The following is a 19,439-nucleotide window of genomic DNA, read 5'->3' on the forward strand; positions in this document are numbered from 1 at the left end:
TGAGTCCTTTCCTCAAAGGCTGGTTTTCCACCGCTCGGCTGCCGTGAGCTAGGAAACAGGAAACCTGCGTTTCCCGGAATTCTGTACGCAGTCAACAGACTCTGAGGGTCTGCAGATGAGGAGGGGGCGTGGCTTCTGCGCTTGTGTGTGGCTTCTGAGAGGCCCTTTGTGTTCAATACCCCAGGGCTGACCGAGGTCACCAGCAAGGGGCACTTGTGATGAAGTCAAGTCTTTCTTCCTCAAGTGCTTCCTGTGAGGCCTCCAGGGCCATGCAGTCCCTGCCCTCAAGGGGTCACCTTCCAATGAAAGCAATGACAAAGCATCTTGACTGGAAGCAGCTTGAGGGCAGGGACCACGTTCATCCACAGTTACGTCTAGCAGCCAGCACAGAGCTGGGCTCTGAATGAGGACCCCAAGAGCATGGGGGGAGGAGGAGGAAGCAAAGGCAAGAGAGAAGAAAGGACGTTCGTGTTCGCTAAGCCCCAGCCAGCTTCTGCTGCACATACTATGTGCATAATGTCCCTCGATCCCGCTCAGGTCTGTCACGTGAACATCGCTGGGCTGGTTTTCTAGAAGGTGACAGGGAGGTCCAGAGATGAGACAGCTCGGCTGAAGTTGCATAGCGCGTGTGGGCAGAGCCGGGGGGAGGATACGGGTCTGCTGGCCCAAAGCCTGTGTTCATCCGGGTGGTGGATGGGTACGTGGAGGCATCACAGCCCCGGGAAGCCACTCCCAGGCTCCCAGGGGGCCCGCTCGGTCCTCTCGCCTTCCCCCTTCTTCAGAGGTGATTTCAACCACAGTGTTGTCCATCCAAGCACTGCGGGGGCAGCTCTCGCTTTCAGGAGCCCCAAGGAAACGGCTGTAAGACAGAACCTGACTCGGTGCACCTCCCTCGTGTCTCTCCCAGAAGCCCGAGCCCCCAGACTGGGGTAGGGGACTCTCGGGCCCCTGCGATCCCAGCAGCCACCCTCTATGTCTGCACTGTGAATGCCTGTCGCCTGTCTGCCGGCCTGGGCTCCGTGGGGGCTGCCTGCTGGCACGGCAAAGACACCTTCGTTGAGAAGTGACAGCAAAAGCACCGGGTTAGCCAGAAAGCCCCACGTGTTCTGCCTGATTGAACATTCTCATTAACCCTGAGCTCCCCAGAAAGCCCTAGAGACAAAAGACCTCTTTATTTGTCACCAAAATATCTGAATTAATGGGTCTATCTCGGTGGGGCCAGGACTGGAACATTGTCTCCCTTGGAAACTGACAAGCCTCAGGACAGCCTGCTCGGGGTGTCTGGGATCGGCACGTCAGACCTCATGGGAGGAGGAGCAGGTGCCACAGATCTCCCTGAATCCCCTCCTGCCCTAGCCATACCCTACATGACGCCTTCTCCCTCCGACCCGACTCGGGTGTCATTTGCCTAAAAGTCAGGATCCAGAAAACATTCCATTCGAGGAATCCATCTCATTCGACTCCGGATCATTGGGTTTTCACATATACATCCATTCTGTATCAAGGATTCATTGTAGTCTTTGGGCCGGCATCATCCTGGCTGACGCAGGCAGAGGTGACCACCCAGCCCCTGTCCTCTCGAGCCTGACATTCCCAGGAGGACAGATGCGTGATGTCCAGTGGGAGGGCTGCAAGGGAGAAGGGAAAAACAGAGAACAGGAAGCATTCTAGGCAGAGGGAACTGCCAGTGCAAAGGCCCTGAGGCGGGAGTGTGCTTGGGGTGTTTCAGAAGCAGCCGAGAGCGTGGTGTGACTGGAACAGTGACTGGAACAGAGCGATGGAGGAGAGGGGAAGGGAGAATGGCAGATGTCCACGGAGGGCTTGCTGGGTCCCAGGCATAAGAGAGATAGCCGAGAACAAGACAGAGGGGCGCCCTGCACCCTCAGCGATCGTACAGGGTAGTTGGGGGACGGAGGAGAAGCCAGGGAAGAAGCAAACATTCCAGAGCCTGGAGAGGCCCCTGAAGGAAATAACCAGGAGGTCAGGGTGGGTCAGAGGGGCTGCAGAGGGGACAGCTTCAGACAGGGGTCCAGAAGGTCTCTGAGGAGGACAAGGCACAAAGGCGAGGGAGGAAGATGTAGAAATCTCTTGCACACCTTAGCTCATCCGTCCTCACACGAGCCCCCTGAGGTGGTGTTACCATTATTACCCTTTTACAGACGGGGGAAGTGACTTTGCACAAGTCACACACATTGCAGTTTAGCGGTGGAGCCAGGATCCAGCCCAAATCTCTGGGGTCCAAAGCCTGGGTGAGCTTTTAAGAGCTCTGCGTCCCGTTTTCCTGTGGATCTGAGAGAGGGTCTCCCTCCACCCCACAAAACCACTCCCAAGCCCTGGGGCCGTTCCCTGAACACAGGGGCCACCTTCGGAGCCCAGACGACGGATGTGGGTCTGCCTGGCCTCTGGGGAGAGGACTCCCAGGCTCAGCCCTGTCTCTGCTCTCAGGTGCCTACAGGGCCCCGGAAGCCACCTGGCCTCTCTGAGGCCTCACTGACCCCGCCATAGGTGGGAGGTAGTAGAACCCACAGTCCCAGGCTCCACAAATAACCATTCCCTCTGCCCCTCCATCCTTGTCCACCCGCTGGCCCAGGGGCAGAAGTACTTTAGAGAACACAGATGACCCTGGGACAACAGAGGTAATCACTGCCAGGAGTCAGGCAAGCACTAGGACCCTGCAGGGCGAGGGCAGTCCAGGGTTGCATCCTGCCCGTCCTGGGCCCTCACTCGGCACTTTTGCTCTCACAGACCCCTTCTGCTATTATATATATTTACATGATTATATTCATGGCTATGTTGGTACAAGGGCAAATAGTATTAATAATATATAAGCACGCTGTATCAGTTTGCTGTGGCTACCATAACAAAGTACCATAGCTGGGGGGTTTAAACAACGGACATGTGTTTTTCTCAAAGTCCTGGAGCTGGAAGTCCAAGGTCAAGGTGTGGGCAGGGCTGTTTCCCCTGAGGCCTCTCTCCTGGGCTTGTAGCCGGCCATCTTTGCTCTGTGCACATCTGAGTCCTAATCTCTTCTTGTCGGGCCACCAGCCATATGAAATTAGGACCCACAGCAATGACCCCAGTTAACCCTAATGACCGTTTTAAAAACCTTCTCCCTAAATACAGCAAATACAGCACATTCGGAACTCCTGGAAGCTAGGACTTCAACACGTGAATGTGCGGTGGGATACAAGTCAGCTCATAACTTACAGGCATACAGGGCCTCCTGGGAGGCTCAGTCGGTTAGGGTCTGACTTTGGCTCAGGTTATGATCTCATGGTTCGTGAGTTCGAGCCCTGCGTCGGGCTCTGTGCTGACAGCTCGGAGCCTGGAGCCTGCTTGAGATTCTGTGTCTCCCTCTCTGTCCTTCCTCCACTCACGCTCTCTGTCTCTCTCTCTCTCTCTCAAAAATAAATAAACGGTAAAAAAAAAAAAAAGTTTAAACACACATACAAATACATGTATAACCTATTTTTAAATGTTTATTTTTGAGAGAGAGAGCCGGGGAGGGGTAGAGAGAGAAGGAGACATAGGATTCGAAGCAGGCTGTGCGCTGAAGGCTGAGATCCCGACACGGGGCCCAAACTCACGAACTGTGAGATCATGACCTAAGCCGAAGTTGGACGCTTAAGTGACTAAGCCACCCGGGCTTCCCCACGTATATCATATAGTTCATTTTTTTTCTTCTGCCTTTAACAGAAATTAAAACATCTGCATGGGCCCCTAAAAGCACTGTGTCTGGGGAAGCTGACCGGGCTGGTCACTGAGGAGCTAAATCCTCTGGGACTCATTTGGGTCCTGATGCTCTGAGCTTGGGCCAGGGAGGGCTGCTGGAGCCATCACATGCCGCTGCTGCTTCTGCTCAGAAAATCTTGTCCCGATGGCGAGTACAGGAACGTTCCGTGAATGTCCGGGACAGAGGCCTCAGCTGGTCCCCGTGGGGCAGGCTTCTGCCATCGCCAGCCCAGCAGATGACAGCGATGAGAGCTGTCATAACGTCTTTCTCCAAATGTCCTCCCAATTTCCTGTAAACTACTCCAGGTGGGCGTCCACCCCAAACATTCCATCGAAATGGCACGGGTCTCCGTTGCCAGGGACCTCCACGTGGCCACATCGATGGCCACTCCTCAGCCACGCCTCACCTGACCTCTCAGATGAGGTCAGCACCCTCCCTCCTCCGGTGGCGTCCAGAGGGCCACATTCTCCCGGCTTCCTTCCTACCTCCCTGGCCACCCCTCCTGTTGCATTTGCCGGTGACTGGCCTTGACCCTGGGCCTTGACATTGGCATGTCCCGGGGTTGAATCCTCTGCCATCTTCTCTGCCAGCCTGGATTCCCTTACTGCTCGGACCCAGAAGCGTGGTCCTCAGTCTTCTTACACATTTACTCGCTTTATCATCCTCTGCTAGAATGTCAGCCCCGTGGCGGCGGAGACATTTGTCTTGTTCCGGGATGGGTCTCCCAGCCTAGGACATGGCTGCCACGTAGGAGGTGCTCCATAAATGTTGTTGAAGGAATGAGCCCCGGTCCCTCCCGCCATGCCAGCGGGAACTGTAAGATCTCAAAGCGGATCTGCCTTTGTAAAAGCCTGAGGGCATCCAGGTGGAGGGGGGCGCATCGCAGGAGATTTTGATCCGGACAGAGAGCATTTGCCACCTGCCTTCTGACACTCACGCTCTGGGCGATCTTAGACACCTCTACCAGCATCTGTCTGGAGCTGAGAGTCCTCAGCTTGGAGGGTAAGAATACCAACCACCAGATACGTGACAGATTTCTCCAACCCCTTAGAAGACGGGAGTCCCATTCTTCATTGCCATCAACAGCCCTGTCCTTGTTGATCAGTACTTGTGACCCTCGGCTGCCCGTAACAAAGCTGCTACGTCTCTGACCCAATCGCTGTAGCAGAAATTCTGGTGAGAGAGAGGCAGGGGTGACCCCTATTCCTACTGTGTGAGCTCCCCACCCGGGGCTATTTGAGGTCTGCTCAGAGTCACCCTGCCGAAGCACGGACAGCCAGACAGGAACCTGGGGCTGAATGAAGCCAAAGCCCATGACCTCCGACCTCGTGGTTCCTTCTGGATGTCTCCATCTCTCCTCTTGATTCTCTCTCCCCCACCAACCCAGCCCATCACCAAACGCTGTGTGTTCTGCCTGCTGAATACCTCCATAGCCTGCCCACCTTCTCTCTCACCTCCCTGGCCGCCTTCCACGAACTTTCCAGAACTTGAATCTGACCTTACCTCCTGTTGCCTAGAATCCTTCATGGCTTCTCATAGTTCTGGGGTTGAGACTAATGTTTTTTTTTGGGGGGGTGGGCACAAGAGCCTCTGGCAGTCTGAGCCCAGATGACATCTCCAACCTTGTCCTGACTCCCTGGATCGCGGAAGAATTAGGTCCGCCTGACGCACACCATCAAGCGGGTCTGTCCTCCTAGGTTCACCAGATGATGTGCTTATCTGTTAGCTTGTCCACAGTCTCTACCTACGTCCTCCCTACGAGGACACAGGCCACACCAGGCTGGCTCATCGTTGCATAGCAAGGTTCTCAGAACAAGGTAGCCACTCAAAGGGGCGCCTGGGTGGCTCAGTCGGTTGAGCGTCTGACTTTGGCTCAGGTCATGATCTCACGGTCTGTGAGTTCGAGGCCCGCGTCGGGCTCTGTGCCGACCGCTCAGAGCCTGGAGCCTGCTTCCGATTCTGTGTCTTCCTCTCTCTCTGCCCCACTCCTGTTTGCACTCTGTCTCTCTCTGTCTCTCAAAATGAATAAACGTTAAAAATATTTTTTAAAAAAGGTAGCCACTCAACGTATTTGTTGACTACACGAATGAATGAACATGTAAATGAATCAAAGCACACGCAGGCATGTGCACAGACATCTGTGCGCTCCGACCCCCACCCCCACCCCGCCTCATGCAGGCCTTGTCAGGGCTTTTCCTGCAGCAGACAAGGACAGATTCCAAGTCCCAGGCTGGACTCAGCACCCTTCTCCCTTCATCTTTCACCCTACTCCCTTACCTTCGGCCTCAGCCCCTTTCTTCTCAAAGGCTGCACAGAGACGCTCGAGCACCATGCTGTCACTGGAGCCCTCCACCCGGAATTCCTCATCCAAGAGCCAGAAAAGGCCCCTGGAGTCCTCAGCACCTCCAACAGCGGGTAAGCGGACCTGGTGGAAAACCCAGGATCACCGAGGAGCCCTGATCCCTGACAGAGGCCAGTCCTAGGCTTCTTCTCCTACCTACAGGAGTCGGGAGATCTGAGTCCCAGGCATCATGGCTCAGACGTGCTGGCCCGGAGCCATGATCCCTCCCACCCCCAGATGCTCAGTGTGGGAACCTCAAACCTTAACAAGCTCTCAGTTTCAGGAGGTACATTCCGGCCTCTGTCCTCACTTCCTGTGTGACCTTGGGTAACTTACTGCACCACTCTGAGCCTCATTTCCTTTTATGGAAAGTAGAGACTGGCAATACCTTCCTCAGAGGGCTGCAGTGAGGAATTAACAAGGGAGAGCACTCTGTAAATGACACATTCCAGAGGCAAACAAGCAGCTGGGTGTATTTGTGCACAGCCACACATCAAAGGATTAATCCCATCCATATCGCTTTCTCTTAGAAATCTGCGTTTGTTTAAACTAAACTCTTAAGAGGGGGAGGGGAGCGCCCGGAGAATGTTCTAGAGGAGAAGGTGAACTTGGCTTCATAGCACAGCACGGAATTTTAAATCGAGCCACGAGCTTCAGAAGCCGTCTAGGTAACTCTGAAGTTTCGCTCACAGTGACAGAGAGAGACCTGGAGACCCTAAGGGCCCACAGTGAGTGGACACCACCGAACTGGCCCCAAGTGCTTATGGTGAAAATGTGACGCGTGAGGTGACCAGATGTCCCCTGGTGACTGGGACTGCGGCACCTCCCAGGACGTGAGCATTTCGGCGCTGAAGCCAGAAAACCAGGATGGTTGGGTGCCCCACCCACCCCGCTCGGAGGGCCAGAGAGGAGAAGGGACACACACCCAGGGTCACACGGAGCGGCACCGGGCAGAACCAGAGCTGGATCCCAGCTATCCCGAGCCTTCACCTCGCCTTTCTTTATGGGGGTTGAAAGTGGCAGCCAGCCCATCCTCAGCTGGGAAGGTAGCTATTCCCAGGGGCGTCCAGGGGACCCCACCGCCCCTCCCTCCTCGCCCTGCCTGGGTCGTCCCTCCAGGCCGGGAAGCATGAAAGCGAAGGGGGATCAGCCCAAGAGGGGCCAACAGGAAGCATAAACAGGCAATGGCCCGTAGGGCTCACGGACAAGGCAGCTTTGCGGGGACAGGTGCAGGCCACTATGAGCCAAGAAAAGGCTTGGAACCCACCCCGGGCCGGCAGGAGACAAAGAATGAGAAAAGTGGCCGCCTGTGGTATCACCCGGCAGGAGAAACATGTGACCTGCAGGCCACCTCGCATGCACCCAGCAGCCTGCCAGCCACTTTAGACGCCGGATCTCATCAACATTCACAGCCGCCCCAGGGGAGACCACCGTTCCCATTTTGGAGATGAGAAAACTGAGCCCAGAGAGGCGATGGGATATGATCAAGGTCACCGGGATCGGCCCCGAATCTGGCAAGTTGAGTGAAATGGCCCAGGGCAGTTCTGAGAGGGGGCTGAGCAGAGGTATGCGGGTCTGGGGCCAGCCCCGCGGGCTCTTGGGATAGGAGAGAAAAGTGAAGACTCGGGTATCCCCCAAACTGAAGGCCATTGATGCCTGGACCCACCATCGCCCCCACTCTCATCCCCCAGTGGCCCCTATTCTTCCTGTGTCTGCTGGACTTTGCACTTGAGTCTGAGGTCCTGACCTTTCCAGACGAGCATCCATCCACTGGGCACTGGACCTGAGCCCCCCTCAGCTTAGCACCGAGCACAGACTCAGACATCAAGTAGAGGGGTGGTCCTCAACCTGAGAGGATTTGAAGATTCGTTGCCCCGGGGCCACACCCTCGGATCAGTCTGGGAGTGGGTCACCAGCTTCAGTGTCTTTAACAACCCCTGGGCCATTCCAGGGACAGATAGCCTTGAGAACCAGTGGCTTCAAGACTCGAGTCATCTAGTATTTCAATTAAAACCTCCGTGGCATCTCAGAGCCTCAGTCGGCTGGGCCCCGCGTTACCTGGGAAAAATTCTGGTCCACGACAGCCACCGTGGTCCCTGGGGAAGGCTCCGGGAGGTCAAAGGGCACGGGAATACCTTCCTGCAAAGTCACAAAAGTTCAACATTAGTTCCTTCCGTGAGCTGACCGGGGTGGAAAACTTCTAGAGGAGAAAAGAGAAGTGAAGGCTTTTGCCTTCCCTTAACTTTTTTCTTATTATCATTTTTAAAATAGTTTTTTAAAGTAATCTCTACACCCAACATGGGGCTTGAACTCACAACCCCGAGATCAAGAGTCACGTGCTCCACTGACCGGGCAAGCCAGGCTCCTTCCTATTATCGTTTTTTTAATTGTGGTAAAATACACACGGCATAAGAATCTACCTTTTTAAGTGTAGAGCTAGAGGCATTAAGTAGACTCACAGGTTGTGCAACCGTCACGACCCCCCACCTCCTGGACTTTGTCATCTTGCAAAACAGAAACTCTGTCCCCAATAAACACAGGCCCCCCTCCCCCCTCCTCCGCCGCCAGCCCCTGGCAACCACTGTTCCACTTTCTGTCTCTAGGAATTTGACTCCTCGTGAGCATCTCACATGAGTGGAGTCATACGGGATCTGTCCCTTGGTGACTGGCTTATTTTGCACTCAGTGTAATGTCCTCAGGGTTCATCCACGTTGCAAAGGATCAGAACTTCCTTCCTTTCTATGGTTGAATAACGGCCTATTGTGTGGACACTTATTTACGCAGGAATTCACCATCCACTGACGGACACGTGGGTTGCTTCTAACTTTTAGCCATTACGAATAATGCTGCTGTGCACATGGGTGCAAATATCTCTTCGAGACCTTGCTTTCAATTCTTTGCGGGTAGATACCCAGAGGGAGAATTGCTGGGTCACATGGTAATTCTATTTTTTTTTTTTTTAATTTTTTCCCAAACCAGCATCCTGTTTTTCACAACCGTTTTAGATTCTCACCAGCAACACACAGGTTCCCATTTCTCCACATCTTCACCAACATTTGCTGTGTTCTGTTTTTGGTTGCGCTTATGTTTTGATAGTAACCACACTACTGGGTATTAAGTGATATCTCAATGTTTTGCTTTGCACTTCCCTAAATTTCATGGGCTTATTGGCCATTTGTATATCTTTTTTGGAAAAGTATCCATTCAAATCCTTTGCCCTTTTTTCAAGCAGGTCGTCCGTATGCGTCTCTCAACACCCCATAGCCTTTGTATGAGAAGAAGGGTTGTAGACCGACATTCCAATAACATCCTGACCTTGTTCATCCTGGCGGGCTGTCAGCAGTCGTGGTGACAGCTTTATCAGGAGCCGGTCATTCAATCCAAACTTTTCTAGGATTTACCGAGTAGCTAATGAGCGCTGGGCTGAACACTGGGTGCCCGAGGGAGCAAGCATAAACTAGGGCTAATGACAGTCGCCTGCAATACAAAAGTCACCAGAAATGTGCGGGCACGGCTATGCACCACGATGTTCATCGCAGTGCTGTTTACAATAGCTTAATCGTGGAAAACAGCCCGACGTGCAAAGGAGGGTGGAGACAGAATTGGACGTAACCACTGAAATGCATGATTACTAAAAGCTGCACGTGGAAGAAAGACACGTGCGGGGCGCCTGGGTGGCGCAGTCGGTTAAGCGTCCGACTTCAGCCAGGTCACGATCTCGCGGTCCATGAGTTCGAGCCCCGCGTCGGGCTCTGGGCTGATGGCTCGGAGCCTGGAGCCTGCTTCCGATTCTGTGTCTCCCTCTCTCTCTGCCCCTCCCCCGTTCATGCTCTGTCTCTCTCTGTCTCAAAAATAAATAAAAACGTTAAAAAAAATTTAAAAAAAAAAAAAAAAAAAGAAAGACACGTGAATAGCATGATGGTGGGCGGAAACCAGCAGACAACGACATCCTTTATAGGGAAGGATCAGAAATCTGCAGAGAAGACGATAAATGGAAAATAAGTGGTATAAAATACAGACAGCAGTCACAATGGTCGCCTGTGGCCGGTGGGGCTAAAGGAGATTAAGTTTTCTGCTTACGGACACTTCTATGCGCTTTCCAGTTTTTGAATAAAGAACACGTATTGCTTTGATCATCAGAAATAACTTGAGATATTGTGGGAGCTGCTGTCATGTACTGAATACCTAATACAGCCTGGACATTTTCTATCCTACTTCATAAGATACTCAAAGCAGCGGTGTGGTAAAAATGATTTTAAAAATAGCCCCTGTTGTCTCTCCTTCTGTGCCTCTCTCTCTTGCAGTTTCTGCCATCAGGAAGGGGAACCTATTTCCCACCCCTTGAGTCAGGGTTTAGCCCCGGACCCACCGTGACCAACTGAATACATGAGGGACATTGCCAAGTCCAAGTTGAGGACTCGAGGGGCCCAGCACATGCCTGCTCATCTCTTGGAACCCTGCCCAGTGCCGTGAGAGCAGCCTGGGCTAGCCTGCCGGAGGATAGGACATTCCACTCCTGGCTCACAGAGGAGTGATCCCAGCCAAGGCCTGCCCGGATCAGCTCACGGCCATCTGACCCCCAGACACAGGAAAGCACCAGCCAGGACCATCAGAGCCACCCACCCACCCTGCATCTGCCCACAGACACAGGAGCTGGCTCAGCCAAGACCAGAGAACCGCCCAGGCAATCCAGAGACTTGTAGGCAATAACAAGAGGTAATTTTTTAAAGCCACTAGATCCTGGGGCACTTTATTACGTAGCACTATTGTGGCAGTTGATAACTGATACAGGAATCATTTCTATTTTACATGTGACAGAACCAAGGATCAGAGAGGGCACGTGCCTCTCCTAAGGCCACACAGCCAATAAGTGACAGAGTTAGAGTCAGATGCCAGGGCTTATCATCAGCGTCACGTATTTGAGATTTATCCATGCTGATGCTTTCATGTTCATTGCTGTCCAGGTTCCAGCCAAAAACAACAACAACAAAAAAAAAAAAAAAAAAAAAAAACAACCAAAAGCAAAACAACAAAAAAACAAACCATAATTTCAACACCCGTTATCCTACTGATAGGCAAGATGATCATTTCTAACATTTTGCCACTAGCACTTGCTGGAGTCGACGCGGTCCCCTTCAGGGAGGAAGGAGGGGGTGGATAGGCCGGGGGCGTCCTGGGTGCTGGCAGTGTTCCCCTTTTGCCTTGGGTGACGCATGCATGAGTATGTTCATTGGGATAAATTCACTGAGCTGGACTCCCCTGCTTTATGCATTTTCTGTGTGAATGTTATATTTCAATTTAAGCTGCTTTTTTTTTAAAAAAAGCAAGAAGAGAAGGGCTGGCAAGGAAAGCACCTTGGGCTTTGTTAGCTATTACCACGCTAGGATCCAAAGGGCTGTGTGTCTCCTTATGTCCAGTGTTTTCACCCACCCACTGAGCACAAAGGGCTTTCCACCGGGAAGACGCAAGAGGAACAGGTCACGGCAATGAAGGGACAGCCAGGGGAGCAAGGCCTGGGGAGCCCCGAGTTCCCTGGTGTCTGTGGACGGGGGGGCATGGGGGGCCATGCATGGAGATGGGGAGGCAGCAGAGGCCCCGGGGAGCCGGGGTCCGGAGTTAGGGCTTTGTTCGGTGGCGGGCCAAACAGGATGAAACCAGGGGTTACCGAAGGACCAGACCATCCCCCCCCCCCCCAGCCCCGGCTGGCCTCACTCCCGCCGCTAAGCCCCCCGGAAGGCCTGTCACACCTGTCGGTATCGCTCCAGCGCAGAGACGAAGGTCCGCTGGTAGAAAAGCAGCTGTAATCGCTCATGGGCGTAATTGCGGCACAGCTCCTCGAAGGTGGCCGCCCGGTCCTGGCACTGGTGCCGCGGGTTCTGAAAGCCCGGGGGGTCCACCACCATGATGGAGGCCATGGAGAGGTGGCAGGAAGAGAAAGACCTGGGGAGAGAGGGGCGAGGCCCCGAGGCCACATGGAACCTTCCGGCCCTGCTGGTCCAAGTCTCTCCCACTCCCCCCATCACAAACGTGGAGAAACTGAGGCAGCATGCTGGGTGGATATGGGCATCCAGCCGATCTAGCGCCAAAACGAGACCCAATACTGATTCCAGGGTGTGTGACCTGAGGCAGGTTAATTAACCTCTCTGAGCTAAGGTTTCCCCAACTCTTAAATGACAGTAGGATGAATAAGATGATCCCAGGGGATACAGTAAGGATCAAGGGAGTCAGGAGCACCTGGGTGGCTCAGTCGGTTGAGCGTCCGACTTCAGCTCAGGTCATGATCTTGCAGTTGGTGAGTTCGAGCCCCGTGTCGGGCTCTGTGCCGACAGCTCAGAGCCTGGAGCCTGCTTCGGATTCTGTGTCTCCCCCTCTCTCCGCCCCTCCCCCACTCATGCTCTGTCTCCGTCTCTCAAAAACGAATAAACATTTTTTAAAAATTTTAAAAACAAGGCCTTTCGAAGGGGTGCCTGGGTGCTCGCTCATTCGGTTGAGTGGCCGACCGGCTCGGGTCATGATCTCACAGTTTGTGAGTTCGATTCCCTCATCATGCTCACTGCTGTCATCACAGAGCCTGCTTCTGATCCTCTGTCTGTCTGTCTCTGTCTCTCTCTCTCTGTCCCTCCCCTGCTTGCTCTGTCTCTCTCTTTCGAAATAAATGAATTTTAAAAGCTTAAAAAATGTATTTTAAATGTCACAAGGCGAGGGAACCAATTAGCGCAGGCCCTTGTCCTGACTTAGCAGTTCCCCCCAAATTGTTGATTTTTATTGCTGGTATCTTACGATCACCATTAGTAAGAATTGCTTAAATACATTCTTTCTTTTAATCCTCGCAATGACCCTGGGGGACAGAGCTATTTCGCAGGTGCAGAGGGGAGGTCCGAGAGATGAACAGCTATGCCTTGGGTGGCCAAGGTGGAATTTAAACCCAGCACTGCCCGGCTCAAAAACTCACTCTTCTCTTGTTAAGAAACAAACAAAACAAACAAAAAACAAACAAACAAACAAACAACCTGCTAAAGCGCCCCCTGCTTGGGCTCATCTGTGTGCCTGCAAAGAGGCCGCTGTTACCTGTTGATGAGTGAGACCACAGCCGCAAAGAGCTCTTGGTACAGGCCCGAGGCCATCCCCTCCACACACTCCACGCCCGTCATCTTGAGCCCTGGAGTGGAAAAGAGGGAAAGGCAGACATCCGTGGTCAGGACCTTGCCTGGGGCCAAGGACCACACTCCACAGGCATCACTGCTGGCCTTTGAGAACCCCTACTCCACTCACATACCTCCCTCCACTGCCGAAATTGTGTACCCACACTCTTAGGACTAAGCCCAAGTGTCTCATCGGGACTTACGGGGTTCTGAGTAACCTGCCCTACGTCTTCTCCAATGAGCCCTCCTTCTCATCGCTTGGGGTCAACCCAGTGTCACCTCCCAGGGCAGCCTGCCTTGACCACCACTGTGTTAAGCCAATTCTCAGGCAATCTACCCCCTCAAAAGAACTGTTGGTATACAAGACAGTATTGGTAGCCACAGGTTCTTAGGCTGCACAGTGGACATATCTGTCTGCTGGTCATCGTGTCCATCCATTTATTTGTCTGGGCTCTAGGCTTTTCTCATCTTGCACGAATGAAACTGTATACCCTTCACTCATTCCCCTCCCCCCCAGCCCCCGGGTAACCCCCACCCTATTCTCTGCTTCTATGAGTGTGACTGTGTTAGATTCCACCTATAATTGGGAACGTGAAGTGTATCATTCAGTTGTAAAAAAAGGAAATCCAGTCACTCACTACAACACAGATGAACCCAGAGGACATTATGCTACGTGAAATAGGCCAGACACAGGACAAAGGTACCCTGCTCTTAGAGCACTGAGCTCAGTATACCTTTACTGTGTAGTTATTTTATTAACAACCTCCCCCCATGTCCGTGCCCGGCAGCAGGCCGGGAGTGACCCGAGGATGGGGACCGTCTCTGGGTGTCTTGGCTCCCAGATCCACAGTGCCTGACACATAGTAGGCACTCAGTAAATTTCTGTTGTTCCCTCTTTCTGGAGGGAACTTTGGCAATCCTGTGGCAGAGGCCATAAAATGTTCGTACCCTTGGACTTAATAATTTCACTCCTGGGCTTTTAATCCTAATGAAATATTCAGAGGAACAAAGATCTCTGGGTACATATGTTCTCCTGATTGTTGATTACATTGGATGAAAATCGCTTTTTTGAAGCAACTTGGATATCCAACAATAGCAAACGGGGTTAGATAATTTGTAGTCTGTGCAAAGGAGTGCTTGAAGTCAGGCAGAGATGAATTTGGAAAGAGATTGAAAAGTGCCTACTTGTGATGTTAGGAGGAATGAAAAGGCTTAGCAAACTATTAATACAGTCACGGTCTCAATTTTGTTTAAACACACACACACACACACACACACACACACACATACACACGTCCCATTAAAATAGCTAGCCCTGATTAGGGTGCCTTGAATGAAGCAGAGTGAGAATTTACGACGGGAGGGTCAGATTGTAAATCCTGACCCTCAGGTTTCGGGTCCATCCGCAGAATCGGAAACACGATTTTCAAATCTGCGCTGTGCCTGGAGATACAATTCTGTTTGTACATTCCAGGCAGCCCCAGTGCAGCCCCAGGGCACTTCCCAACCCTCCTGCAGCTCCACTCCCAACCTGAGCTGTTGCTAGGCAACCCACAGCCTCTCCACATCTCTCCAAAGCTTGCTGGTCCCCTGTCTGCTTCACATCTACCCTTGATACCTTGGCCTGAGATGTAATTAGCGCTGATGTCGGAATGTGTGTGCACATATGCTCATGTGTCTGTGCACACTGGTGTGCTTCCTGCGTGCCTGTGCGTGTGTGTGGTGAATGTCTGTGCACCTGTACATGTGCATGTGTAGTGTGAGTCTGTGGGCCTGTGGTGTGTGTGTGCACATGCATGTGTGTGACTGTGGGGCGCGTGTGTGTGTTTCAGAGAGGAGGAGTGACCACAAGCAGACTACAGCTCACACCTGGACCCAGAAGCAGACAAAAGGCTAGTGGCGTCCAGGTGACATTAGCCATCAAGCAGAAGTCCTTAGAGGTGCGGCAGCTCCAAGGATCTGAGGGGCCTCGAAGAGATGGGTCCCCATACCACAATTCGAAACAGTGCTACCCACTGATGCCGGACTCTGCAGTCTCTGAGACAACCACTCTTAGTACTCAGAGACTCCTGGGGTTCCAGGAGGTCCCTCTGTCCTCACTTTCTGCAGCCAAAGCATCTGGCTGGTGGAGGCTGCAGATCTGGGACCCAGCCGATCACACTCCAGCAGGTGCCATACGAAGCCCTTCGGCTTCCCCCCACCCCTCACATCAGTCCGAGGCACCTCTGCTCCTCCAACCACTCAGGCCAAAATCCTAGAAGCCACCCCAATCCCTTGCTTCTCCACTAGGGCCCATGTTATCATCTCTATTTGTACAAGAGTAGACCTTGAACATGTCTACCATTGCCTCCCTTGTGCAACCACCATCATCTCACTAAGTGACTGTGTAAGTTCCTGTGTGTCCTCCCTTCTCCCACCCATTCCCCTGTCTTCCCCCCTCCACCGGCTGAGCCATTTGAAGAACAAGTCACATCATGGCATTCCCTGCCTGTGCCCCTGCAAGGCTTCTCATGGGCCTGAGCGTAAAAACAAAAAACAAAAAATAGAGTCTTATGTGAGCTGACCACCTCCCACCCCAGCTCTTCAGCCTCATCTACTATTCTCCCAGTCCCTTTTGCCATCCCGGCCTTATTTTGCTTCCTCACACTGGAAGGCCAGGCTTCTCCCGACAGGTAGGGGCTCAACAAACGTAATAGCCAATGGAAAAGTGTTGGTCCCTTGGCAGAACTCACAGCACCCCCCGCCCCCCCTCCATAGCCCAGGGCGTCCTGCTGGGTTGCGGCAGAGACTTCAGGACCCTGGACAGCGCTACTTGGCCAGAAGCACCTTGCAGGTGGGACCCATGTCCACTTCCGCCCACAAGGGCTTCCCTTGCACCTGGAAGATCTGCATATAGTGTGTCCTGATGAGCAGGTGAACGTGTGTTGTAGTGTCCCCAGGGGCTGGCCCACCCAGAGAGGCAGCAGTGCGGCACCTGAGCTGGTCCCCTCGCCCTCAGGTCTCCGTCGGCCCGGCCCAGATGTCACTTGCTCGATGATCTGTCGCAAGTGGTGCTTGAAGGTGGCCGTGTTCAGCTCCTCATACTCGCAGCCCAGGGCCTCCGCCGCGCGGTTTGCCCACTCAAACCGCATGAACTGCTTCCGGCCGACTGCAAGAGGGACAGAAGCAGAAGGACGGTGGTGAACCCCTGGGCATGGAGTGTGTGGGCTCCCAAGAGGACCTCGGGGATCTCGCCACCTCCCACCCTCTGGGCCACCCGCCCTCAGTGGGGAACCCCAACAACCGCCCCAGGCAGGGGTCAGGTTTCCCAAGACATATGCTTTTCCTGCTTCCTTGCATTTGCATTGTTCACTTTTTCAAAGCAATTACAACGATCACGTGGACATTCTAAATGTGGAATTGGAGAATTGATAGTAAAAAAAGTATGAGTTGTCCACCTATGTATCCACTTACCTATCCATCCACCCACCCACTGCCCCCTGCCACCCACCTACCCATCCATTCAACTACCCACCCAGCCACACATCCGACCACCTGACTGTCCATCCGTTTATTCAAAACACACGTATTGAGATCCTACTACGTGACAGGCACTGTGTCTGCCACAGAGAAATCAATGATGGGCACGACAGACAAGGTGCCTGTCCTCGTGGAGCCTACAATCTATTGAGGGAATTAGACAATAAACAAGAAAACAAATAGATGGACAAGATAACTTCAGTTGATAGAATTATAAAGTGATTCCCCTTTAAGGAGAAAATAAAGCCAAGAGATGAGATCAAGAGAAACTAAGAGCATCCCTGTGGATCCATAGTGGTCAGAGAGGGCTCTGTCTGAGGATGTGATGTCTGAGCTGGGTTATAAACGGTGAGAAGGAGGTGGCTTCCTAAAGAAGTAGGAAAGAGCTTTAGAGAGGGGAGGAGGCGACTGTGCAAAGGTCCTGAGGCAGAAATAAGCATAGTGTATTAGAGAAATGCCAAGAAGGCCAGGTGGCTGGAAGGTAAGGGGGGGGGGAGGGGGATGAGGAGAAGCCAAAAGAGGTTGAAGGAGCAATGGGGAACCACACTATGACCTATTATAAGGCCATTTAGGATCAACAGGCTGTACAACACAAACAATGCTTACAGCCAAACATTAAGTAAAAAGCAAATTAGAGAACTGTACCAGAGTATGATGTCAACTGTGTAAATCATTCTAAAGTGCTGTAAAAAAACAACAATGGTAAAAAGCAGGGCGCCTGGGTGGCTCAGTCAGTGAGCATCCGACTTCGGCTCAGGTCACGATCTCGCAGTTTGCGAGTTCGAGCCCCACATCGGACTCTGTGCTGACAACGCGGAGTCTGCTTCTGATTCTGTGTCTCTCTCTCTCTCTCTCTGCCCCTCCCCCGCTCGTGTCCTGTCTCTCTCTCAAAAAATAAATACAAACATTTTTAAAAATTTAAAAATAGTAAAAAGGAAATATGTCCAAATATTAACAGTCATAGCTGGGTAAGGGGATTTTGTATTTTCTAAATTTTCTATGGTGCTTGTGTACTAATTTTATAATCCGAATAAAAAATTAATGGCTGATGAAAACAAATACGAGTGCCATCCTTAAATAATTTCTTCCATTACTTATCTTCCCATAAATGTTTCCCTCTTTGAAATAAAAAACACAGCCGCCCTAGGTTTCTCAATCCATCAGAAAGAGATCACAGGGCTTCAAGAAGACGTCTTGAAGAATCAGTCTGGTGGAAATTCGGAAAAAGATTTTATGTGATACTTGGGTGCCACCCAAGGGAAGGAGCCCTGCCCCCAGGTCACCGAGGGGCCACAATAGCCCCTGCTCATTGGCTTCCTCCTCCATGCCAGTTACTCAGCACTGATCATCACAAGAGAATACTCCCATTTTACAGATGAAAAAGCTGATTCAGAGAAGCCACCAGAAATCAGATGGACACTAAATACAAGAAGTACCATTTTACCAAAATCAGTCCCTCAGAAACCCACTTTTAAGAAATTTGCCGTATCCTTGGGACCCTAGGTGAGACTTTCCTTAACACGGACTCATTTATCTTTTTCACTTAACTAAATATGTTGTGAGGAGAAATATTACAGCCTTATCTTAAATGAAAACCCACTTGTTGGAGGAGGCCATCCAGAGGACGTGGCTGCCCATTGACCCTGGAGCTTGCCCTGGGCTCCTCACCCCCCTCCCCTCTCTGTGAAACATACATTCTGCCCACGTTCCCATAGCGGGTGGGGGAGCTGTCTTCAAGGACTTAGCCTTGAGTGAGTAAGGTGTTGTTTAGACCATCTGGATTGAATATGCTGTATACACTTTTAAGATTTGGGTGGGTGGGTGCAGAGATGTACAGGGCTGGCCAGCAGAGAGAAGGCTCCTATGTAAATTCCCTTGCTTATTACACCTGCTGGCTACCAATCTGGAGTGATCTGTTTCTGTCTTTGGTCTCCCTGTGCCCTGGGTGAGCTGGGGCCAGTTTGCAAACCAACACCATTATCACTTGTCACAAACAGATAGCAGAAATAAATACAATATGAGCACAAAAGTATCAATAGATGCTAATTAGACAGTTACCTGGGAGCCGGAGGTCTGCTCCGTGTCAAAATGGAAGATTAGTGACGGTTAGAGATTTTAAAGGCTGTTAGCCCCGAGTGAGTCTTCTTTCCCCCTGTGTTGGGGGTTGAAAGGCAATTAAATAGGAGATAATGTTCTAGGTAGGCGATGTCCTGTCTCTCTCCTGCCCTGTCAACCCTCCTCTGCCACTCTCCAAAATATTCCCCTACACTCTGCCTGCGGTGACCTTCGGTACCTTGCTGAGTCAGGAGGGGAATCAGCCATGGCTCTTTCTGAAAAGAGGAGCAGTGAACAGGCTCGATCTGACTCTAAATCCTGCCTGACAAGGGGGATATTTCCCAGGGCCCAGTGCAGCATCCTGCTGGTGGCAGCATCCAGGGGGTGGGGGTGGGGGTGGGGGGACACACAGGGAGCTTCGCCAGGAAAATGCGTGTTTTGCTTCCAGTTCCCTAAAGGCTGGTTGGTGCACAAGATCCAACCCCATGGGTTCCCCTATATTTGTTCAGACATGGGTGGAAGACAGAGAACTGGGGGGCACCCGAGGCAGAGACAGGAACATGGACACTGGACCAGACAGCATCTGGGTCCTTATCCCCACTTCTGCCATTCTCAGCTGCCAGTCTTTGGGTGAGGTGCACAGCCTTTT

At 52.3% G+C, this 19,439-nt stretch overlaps 1 protein-coding gene across 3 annotated transcripts in view; it reads right to left on the bottom strand.

Moving 5' to 3' along the window:
* MYO18B (myosin XVIIIB) overlaps positions 1-19,439 on the bottom strand; it is a 256,340-nt gene that overhangs the window by 173,179 nt on the left and 63,722 nt on the right. For all 3 annotated transcript variants that reach the window (XM_040463958.1, XM_040463959.1, XM_040463960.1), the window contains 5 exons: positions 16,191-16,364; positions 13,143-13,233; positions 11,822-12,014; positions 8,133-8,213; positions 6,011-6,158 (listed from right to left, as the gene is read on the bottom strand). In XM_040463958.1, coding sequence (XP_040319892.1) covers positions 6,011-6,158; positions 8,133-8,213; positions 11,822-12,014; positions 13,143-13,233; positions 16,191-16,364 — 687 coding nt within the window. The remainder of the gene's footprint in view (positions 1-6,010; positions 6,159-8,132; positions 8,214-11,821; positions 12,015-13,142; positions 13,234-16,190; positions 16,365-19,439) is intronic.

The sequence above is a fragment of the Herpailurus yagouaroundi genome, unplaced genomic scaffold (genome assembly GCF_014898765.1).
Source record: "Herpailurus yagouaroundi ecotype Mexico unplaced genomic scaffold, PumYag 428, whole genome shotgun sequence".
NCBI lineage: Eukaryota > Metazoa > Chordata > Mammalia > Carnivora > Felidae > Herpailurus > Herpailurus yagouaroundi.